The sequence below is a fragment of the Drosophila simulans genome, chromosome 3R (genome assembly GCF_016746395.2).
Source record: "Drosophila simulans strain w501 chromosome 3R, Prin_Dsim_3.1, whole genome shotgun sequence".
Taxonomy (NCBI): domain Eukaryota; kingdom Metazoa; phylum Arthropoda; class Insecta; order Diptera; family Drosophilidae; genus Drosophila; species Drosophila simulans.
The window spans coordinates 6,982,102-6,991,915 of NC_052523.2; the positions used below are offsets into that span (position 1 = coordinate 6,982,102).

The window sequence follows — 9,814 nt, forward strand, 5'->3', positions numbered from 1 at the left end:
CGTCAGAGTTGTGGTTTTTGTCGGCGGCGTCGGTGGATTTTCAATTTCTAATGTAGTGCACGTTACGCCCTGAAGGGATTTTTATTTTATACAATTTTTTTCTTTGCTGTACGGTTTTATTTATTTATGCCAGCGTTGCTGGGCTCCAAAGGCACAGTGGTTTTGAATGATTTAGATGGTAATGATTAGCAAAGTTAAAAGAGCAATAGTTTTGTTGCAGAAAATTCTGTCATAATCGTTCGATAAGAAATACATATAAAGTGAATGTCATATGAATCACAAATATTATTCATAAATGATTTAAGATCAGACAAACCCACTTGACACTCACTTTTCTTTGGTGACATATTCAAACAGAGGTATAGAAAGAAAATCCTACATTATTGGGAGTACTGATAATTCAAATATTCCCAACCACAGTGCCACATAAAGTTGTCCAAGGTATCCAAAAACGTCATTTGATGACAAACTTCAAAACTTGTGCATGCAATATGCCATTTTTTTGGCCCTCTTCTTCCTCTTTTTCCTATTGTTGGCCGAGAAGTAATTTTTGTTGTCGCTTTCATGATTGCTTTGGTCTAGTTGTTGTTGTTGCCGGTGGTGCTAGTGGCGCTGGTGGTGCTGGTGGTGCACACTTTTAGTCATCACCATGTCAGCGGCGGCATGGAGAGTTCAGCCCGAATCCAAACAATCAAAATGATATGCAAATATATGTAAGAGTACCGCTACGAAAAAGGCGTGGGTTAATTGTGACTTTATCATGCAGCAGCGGGGCAAACGAATCCCAGTCAAGGGAAAATCGCAATCGAAAGGAAAAAATCAAATTTATTACAAATTTAAGCATAGAGACCGCGAATCGAGCGAACGGAACGGAACGGCGACGATGGCGATGCGGCGAGTTATAGATTTCGTCATAGTATCTTTCGGATACATATATACTGCCCCGGCGAGACGTGAAAATTTGAAATAAACCTGTCAACAAACACCAACGCCAATCGACTTCATCGGGTCCCTTGCGTTTTGGTGGCTCGGATGGTGTGTGAACTACGAACCCGCGGACCGCCCAGTCGGTGGGTGGGCGGCGCCAAGACTAAGCCACCAAATCGCTTCGAATCACACAAAACACATTAACACGGGGGCAGCACTGGGAACGGGAACGGAAACTGTCGTTCCCATCGACCCAGCACCGCATCGCGCAATCCCAATCCGAAGTTGCCAACTCAGATGCCCTCCAGTTGACCAAAGCGTGCTAAATTCCATATGTGCACTGAGAAAAAATGTATTTATCACTAAAGACACCTGAATGTTTGCAAAGTTTCTTTAATCTGAATGCGGCTAGACTTTCCTAGGTATAAATAGACATATTAAATCCAATAAATATAAAATCTGAAAAGTGTTTTAGAACACTCCATTAACTATCTTTTGAAACTATGTTGAACATATTAGTTATCTCACAGGAAATGAAATACAAGTAGTTTTCCCACTGTGCATCTAAGCCAAAACAACGGAGTATTGAAGTCAGACCCAAAGACGTCGGAACATATGCATCTTGTGAACCAGTGATCGACATGCACATCGCAGCGGGATCTCAGGCACACAGTTCCTGTCTGTAGAGCAGGCGAAAGCCGCGACCCACATACTCGGCATCGGTTCGGAAGGGCAGGATGATGGGACCGGCGGCGGTATCCCTGACGGTGGCATGGATGGTATAGTCGTCGCTTTCCCGGCCATCGTTAAATCGTTCTCCGCAAAGTGGAACGGAGTTGATGGCTATAAAGTCGTCCGGACAGTTGAAGATGCCAGCTCCCGCCTGGCCATCGGAGATCAAATCGTTCTCGGCTATTAAACAGTATAAGCTTAAGTATGCTACTTTGAAATAATATATTTTACCTTCATCTTTGTTGATGATTTGAAAGTCGGGTTGATCACCGCCAAGTTGTTCGGTATTATACGCCACACTGCACACGTTTTTCAATCGGGACAGACATATGGCATAGTTCAAATTGTTCTAGATCAATAAAAACTTATTAAAGTTACTTAAAAAGAAATGAATTTGTCTTACAAAATATGTTGCCTCTCGGTTATCCACAATTGAGCCATCCGTATCATAGTTGAATGACTTTATAACGCCCTCAGCTTCGGGGAAATATTGCAGGCAATTATTGGGAGCCAGATTGTCGTCCACCTGAGTGACTTTTATATTGAAGGAACGTCCTCCTCCCGAGACCTTCATAAACACCGAGAGATACACTTTGCCCTCGTTTGAGTCACCAACATGGATGTAAACTGAAAGATAACTAAGTTTGATCTGCATTTGAATATGAAATCCGTGTGAATCCACTTACTATGCTGGCCCGTGTTGATGCCACACAGAATGGGTATCTGGAAATTGGTATTGTGGCCGGAGACTATAAATTGATCGTCTACACAATCACCATTGCTAGGGCGACTTAGCTGGAGATTGTGGAAAATCAATTAAGCTAAGGACTACGCATTCGAGATTGCAACACCCACCTCGAACATCTGAAAATCCAGCCGCAATTGCTGCACTCCCTTCTTCACATTGATGATTAGGACGCAGATCATCATTTCGCGCACAGCATTTGGATAGTTGGGGCTCTCGAAGTAGAGGATCTGCTGGCTGGTGACATCGCCACATCCATTGACGACTGCAAGTGAAAGAAGTTAGATAGATGTTAGTGGTTCGATATCATGCAAATCGATCGCTGTACTTTCACTCACACACACAGCAGACGCCCACGCCCTCGGCACAGCTCTCGGTGGGAATCCCACCGAGACTCTTGCACTCGAACTCGTGGTAACAGACGCCCTCCATGCTCCGGATGTCGCCCATGGACACGCTGCACTTCGTGTTGGGGAACTTGATCACCTCGAATAGACTGAGGAAGCCCTTGCCCTTCGAGCGCGGTGCATTGGGTTTCTTCAGGATGAGATTCGCCTCGATTGGCGAGCCAAAGAGGATGTTCTTCAGGGTCTGATGGGGCTGCATTATGGAGCTCTTGGTGCTGGATGGTGCCGTCGGCACTGGCGGGCTCATCGAGGGCTTCCCAGTGGGCTTCGGCTTAGAACTGGGCTGCATCTCTGGTGAACCACTCGGAGTGGGCATCATCATGGTGGGTGGTTGTGGTGAAGGTTCCTAGAAAATAAAGGAAAATACATATTTGGCAAAGTTGAGAGACTAGCTTATTGAATCATTAAAACGGACACAATGTGTTTATTTGTCAATAAACATTAAGCAAGAGATTTCACAAAGGTATTTTTATGTTTTTCACTTATGTTCTTTAAGTTGTTCACTGTAATTTTCTAGACACCTTGATTATACAGTTATAAAGTCTGATTATAAGTCTTGCAAACACCCCTATCGTATGGCATACCTCCACTGGAATGGTCGTCGGACGCATGGGTATCGTGGGCTCTGGTTCCTCCGGCTCGGGGGGAGCTGGTTCAGGTGGTGGTGTTCCGGGTGTGGGCATGGGCATTGGGGCTTCCGTCTCAGGTGGATTTTCCATACCGCCCGTTCCCCCATCCTCCGCCTGCTGCTGGGCCAATTTGTGGAGGTGGAATCCCGGCTGATATCGCATGCTGTACTGGAATCCAATGCCCTCCATTATCATGCCACCGGGACGCGAGAAATGCGACTGGCCACGTCTGCTCCTCCGCAGATCGCCCATTGTCACAAAGTCGGATGCGTCGTTCCCATCGGCCACGCCCACATAATAGAGCGTCAAAACGAAAGCGCTTATCAACGCATCGGAACGCTTTGACAACATTATTAACGGAAATTCGCGTGGCGACTGTGGCAGATGTTGCACTTGCGGCTGAAAATTGCTGCTGTCGCATGTTGCTGCTGCGGCATTTGCTGCATCCAATGCTGCTGCTGCTCGTGTTGCATCTTTCTTTGGCTTTATCAGAGCATTAATTGTCGCCTTTCCAGCTTTTTCAACCTTCACTTTTGCAGCAACAATCAAACAGCGAAGTCACGCTCCTCTGATTGCACTTGTGATGTTGCTGCTGCGACTGCAGTTGCAGTGGGTAACAGGGTAAATGTTATGCGAGGCATTTGAGCAAGCTCTTGGGGAACTTGTGTTAATTTTAAATGAGTAATTAAACGGGCCGAGTGCTGAACGCCATTACAGATTATGGAAAATGCACTTGCGAAATGCACAAATCCATTTGCAGTCGCAGATTCGTGAAGTCGCGCTAAATGCTAACGAGAATATCGGATTGCAGCAACGATCTATAAATTAAGATAGTCTCCATGGGGCCATCACTGAAAGTCGAATAACACTTTCATAATTAATAATGCCTAACGACAGTCAGTCAGCCAGTCGCTGCAATCACCAATCGATTATGCAAATTGAGGTCGATGATGTCTCGCAATTTGCAAACACGGAATGCATCGAAACTGAAATCGATTTAATTGCGAAATAGAAGAGCACTCGAAAACATTTAGCAGCTTTTTATGCGCCAGCATCTGCATCTCAGCGTCACCATCATCACCTCCACTCGCTATGATCATCATCATCATCGCCGATGGATCATGGGAGGATCGGAGTGCTCTCACAGCCACATGCATCATGCACAACAAGGTTAAAAATTGTTAATTGCTGCTGCGACGAACGTCAAACGCCAGCTACACTGCAATTGCAATTGGTATGATTATGCACAGTTGGTAACTGCCAACTGGAAATTGGCAACTCCCAGCTGCCGCCACTTGGCGTTGGCGTTTGGCAAAAAAATATATAAAAATAACTATAAGTAATTGCGCACTTGACAAATAAAGCCTGACTATGGAAAATATGATGAGCTAGTCAGTACAAAAAAAAAGATTAAAAACGCCATTTTTTCTGCTGAATGCAGATACATTTGACGCGACAGTGCGGGCGTTTAGTTTTAAAGATTATCATTATGAGCGGTTACTTTTAATGGGCAGTTTCGAAGGGGCGTATTTGGAATTTCGTGATTGATGCTCAACGTATTCAAAATGAATTTGCAATTAATCATGATCGGGGCTGGAGCTTCCATTAATCCAGCATTCGAGTGTAATCAATTACTGGTATGCAGATTCTTGATGCATTGTTAAGTATTGACGGGTCGTAGCTCTAGAACTCTATTGTAGATACAATTAGGATGTAGATTAGTTTACAATCTTATAGAAATCATTTTAATAAAATATGATGTATTTATAAATATTTACCTTCGATTAATCCCAATGAAAGGCCGAAGTGTTCTTCGTATAACTCAACTTGCCACACGTATGAGCTTAGTATACTTAATGTATTTGCGCAGCACTCCAGCTTCTGCCACATCTGCGACTTAAAGTCCGCAACCATCCACGTATCCACCCATCAGTAGATTCTTGTGAAAAGTCTGCCCCGCAGTCTGCTTGGATCCGAAAACAAACCGATGCTAAATCCAAACCGAAACGAACCCAACCTGATCAAACCACACGTACAGACAATTCCCGTCCATTAATTGAATCAAATCGAACGTTACGCATGCGTCATGGCGAAATGACAAAGGGAGCCGCCGGCACATATAGCACCACCACTGGGAAAACCACTGGAGGAGCGGCTCGCACATGCAGATGATGATGACGACAACGATAGTGCCGGCGATGGGGACTCTTCCCGCCCAGACAGCCCCTTCCATAGCTTCCCTCCCCTCCCTATTACGTTGTGTACACAATATTGTTAAAGCTATTACTTCATGTTATGTTATGTTATGTATTTGTACACTGGCCAAAGTGGAAATCGCAGTTGGAGCGAAACTCCTGAAGCTTTTGTAAAGTGGAGGGGCTGCAGCTAAGTGGAGGTGGAGCAGGAGTGGCGACCAAATCAAAATGCCCCGCCATACCGAGTAGTGGCTAAAGCCCACTTAATTGACGTTCAGTGGACACTCGAATGCAAATGCTACAAAGGCTAAAAAGTTCTAAAGGACACTGTGAGAAAAGAAGGGTAAAGCGCAAAGTTATTTAATAAAGATTATGATGCATGGCATTACTTCTTAACTCTTACAGCGATTAATTTCGTGAGTTAAGCTTCTGGCCACATTTTTTCGCAGTGCATCGATTGGCAGCAGCGAGTGTGTCAGCCAGGTGGAAGCTGCGTGGATTTGGCGGGCGCGATTCCCATCAGTGCTATAAGTAGTTTTCCTTTCCGAACTCAAACGTGGATGCCCCTGAGTCCAGAACAGTCCAATGCCCCACTCCGCCACCGCCGCCCAATGATGACGTTGATAATGAGCATGTTGCCCAGTTGCCATTCCTGCTCATGATTTCTGAAGATGCGACTGCAGCAGAAGTAGCTGGAGTAGCTGAAGCCCAGACATCATTACAATATAATTGATGGGTTATAGCCGGCTAACGGTAAATCCAAAATGTTTCCTTTTTCACTCATTCGAGTATTTTTGGATGGGCTGGTGGTAGCCAGTGGAAGCCAGTTTTTGGCTGGAAATTATCATTGTTCCGCCTGACAGCTGAGAAGCTGTGCGTTTGGGCTTAAAGTATGAATATGGAAAATGGCTATAATGCCGCCAAATCGGGTGGGTAATGTGAGCGGTTGACATAGAAAACTACTTAGGATTGGGTGGACTTGGCTGGAAGCTCCATGGGATGTTGGCCAACGGGAGGTCAATAAAGTAAATATTTATGGCTTAGCCCATGGGAGCTAACCAGTTTGGGAACAGGTGCCAATTAATAAAATACATTTCTGCATTTACAGAAACATTGCTACTGCTGAAAATAAACACTCATATGGGATTATTGATTATCATTCATTTAATTGTTATTTATGAAATGTATATTTCAGGTTAAAAGAGTTCATATATCCCCGCAAAGTTTGACGTTTATGAAGTTCTGTTCTCAGGTTCATAAAAGTCAATGTCGAAAATGGTAACCAAAACCTTCGAGAACCACCTCCTATATACCAAATCAACCGATACGGCATCATTTTTTTGCAGCACTCAAAGAAAAACCCTATTCATTTCAATGTCATTTGGCGCTGGAGCAAAAAGCAAAAGGCCAAGAGCACTGAAAGTGTATCTTAAAAGCGTATCAGTATCTGTATCTGCAGCATATCGAATCCAAATCGAAGCGTTTAAGCAAAAACACCAGAAATTACAGCAAAACATTTGCGGTTACCGCATTTTTTGCTTTTTGTTTTGCCTTTTTATTTTCGTTGTTTTTTGCGGAACTCTTAGCCATAATGCCGCCTAAACCGCAGCTGTATCGGCCAATTTTTCCTTTTCTTGCCTTCAGATACGCTGCACGCACCACAATGGAGATGTGAATGGGGATGAGGATACCGGCGCAGGAGAAGGAACCGAGGGAAGGATCGACTGGGCTGAGGAAGGGGCCCGTTGGAGGGCGGGAAAGTAAACTGCATTCGATTGGGTTGATGGCCATAAATGGTGCGTTAATTAAATGCTTTATTAACATAATGAAATGCAGCAAGGTTTGGCATAGGAGACGCAGACTGATCCCTGAAAGGTTGAATAAATTTAATTAAATGCATTTTGTTAAGTATTTATCTTGCAAATAAAGAAGTTGTAAGGTAAATTGAAAAATGCACTTTTGATACCACATTGTAAGGTGCAATTTATTGTTTAAAACAAAGATTTTATCCGTATACCAATTAAGCTATTGGTTTAGCATATTACTCCCCGATATTAAATCATTTTAAACACAACTTCTGCAAATTGCATAGTAGATCCAGCTTAAAGGGTTTTAAGTTCAGGGTAGCGCTCCCTGAAGTGCTTCTTGGCCAAAACCTAAAGTTTGGGCTAATCTTCAACGGTCATTTAGCCTTGGGTCGTTGGTTATTTCGGCTCTGCTCCGTTTTGCGAAGCAGGGCATGCAAAATTAGGACCGAAAAAGGATGCGAGGCGGAAGCTTGGCCAAAACGCTGGCCACCAGATTGTTACCGTTGCCTTTTCGGCTTTTTGCCCTGTTGGCCAGCCAACACTTGTTGGCCTGACCGGGAGCCTTTGTTTTCAGGGGACTGGGACTCCGGAGTGCGTTTATCTTGCGGTTCCTTTTTTTCGGGGCTCTCATACACCACACACACACTCCACGCCATTGATCACGATCCATAATGAGCGATAACTGCAGTTGAGCTCAATTTTTTTTATTCGGCTATTCAGCTTTTGTTAGGTCCTGAGATTGAGAGCGGTATTTTATTTTTGCAGCGCGCTTTTTTCTATGTTACGTATCTGGCGGATACATTAAGTATCCGCATATCGCTGGCTAGCATGTAGCGGCATTTTTTGTTTGTCTCCTGGTAAATTAAACTGTTAACTTGCCATGTTTAGCTGCCATTGTTCGGCCGGCGGACCGGGCTAAGCGGTCTGACATTGTTTTGCCCGCTGCGCTCCTTGGGCCGACCGCTCGTGGGTTACATATGTATGTCTTTCGGGGGATCGGGTATCCAGTATCTGTATCTGTATCGCTATCTAATCGCTTTCTAATGGTCTGCGGCAGCCAGCGCGATCTATGTTAGCTGTCAGTCGGTCTTGTTTGCCAAATAGATTTTTTCCCTCTTAAACATATTAATAAATTAGAAAATGTTTTTTTCTCCTCGCTATTTGCTGCTGCTGCTGCTGGATTTTTTCTAACTGGCCTTTAAACTTTAATGCATAGAGAATTGCATGTCGATCGATCGACTCGGCTGCAGAATAGCCAACCTTCAAAATTAAGTTGTATCGGTTATTTATGTTTAATTGCTGGCTTCTGGCTACAGTGTTTTTTCTGCAAGTTTCCGTAATTAATTACTATCCATAGTGTGATGAACTTTAGGCGGACTTTGATAGCAAACGGCGTTTTTAACGCCACGTATTGATTTAGATTCCACAGGGGAATTCCGCTGGAAATCATCAATGAATAATCGTGAGAAAATCGTAAATTTAGCTGCTAGTTGAGGGTTTTCTTTTGCGAATGAATGGAAAACTCATGCATTTCTAATATACCCATCTGCATCTGGTTGGATTTCCCTCGAACTTACTTCACCAGCCGGAGAAAAATTACACCCAATATTTTAGAGTCGTACATCAAGTATTTAGCAACTTTCTAACCATCTGCATAATAAATTGAATACATCAGAAACTATAAATAATTGCCAACAACTGCAGGTCCCAGCCGGCAGCGAGTCGCTCAGCAAAATGAAGAAATTTTGCCAGAATTTCGGGATTTGTGCGTGTGGCTGACCCGAAGATGAAGGCGAAGGCTAATGGCCCCCAAACGACCGCAACGACAGGCATTTACAAGTTGGCCAACTGTGCGCGACAAGTGCAGAAAAGTGGCAATAAAACCACTCAAGTACATCCTCAATACCCTGCAGTAATCCATGACTAGACACCTTCTCCCAAACTACTTAATTAATTAATTTAATTCAAGAAATATCGTAAAAGTGACTAAAATCAATTATTTAAGATAGACTTTGTCAATTGTTTACCTAAAGATTGGGCTATCAAAAGTAGAAGACCAGCAATTCGCTTATAATCAAATAAAGCTTCCTTTAAGATAGCCTTGCATTTCGCCGTTGTAGTGCATCCAGTGGGTCCACCAGACCGCATGCGTCCTGCTGCCAGATGAGCATCACCGGTGTGTGTGCCACAAGCCAGGAGACGACCGCGACAACAGCAACATTGGCGAATCCAAGAGCAATATCAAGGCAACAGGAACAGCAACGGGGGCCAGGCAATCGGCCAAACTGTCAGACATTGTGCGTTGTGTGCCAAAAGAGCAACCGCAACAGCAACAGCAACAGCTACAGCGACTGCGGCACAACAGCAACAG

At 44.1% G+C, this 9,814-nt stretch overlaps 1 protein-coding gene across 1 annotated transcript; it reads right to left on the reverse strand.

The window, feature by feature from the left end:
* Positions 1–1,308: 1,308 nt before the first annotated feature.
* On the reverse strand, positions 1,309–4,284 carry LOC6727470. The gene is made up of 7 exons (XM_002102814.4): positions 3,396–4,284; positions 2,743–3,157; positions 2,515–2,669; positions 2,346–2,454; positions 2,063–2,286; positions 1,891–2,008; positions 1,309–1,839 (listed from the first exon to the last, which is right to left on the reverse strand). The coding sequence occupies exons 1-7, from the start codon at positions 3,789–3,791 to the stop codon at positions 1,589–1,591; spliced, it is 1,668 nt and encodes a 555-aa protein (XP_002102850.1). The 5' UTR covers positions 3,792–4,284; the 3' UTR covers positions 1,309–1,588.
* Between the last annotated feature and the right edge of the window lie 5,530 nt (positions 4,285–9,814).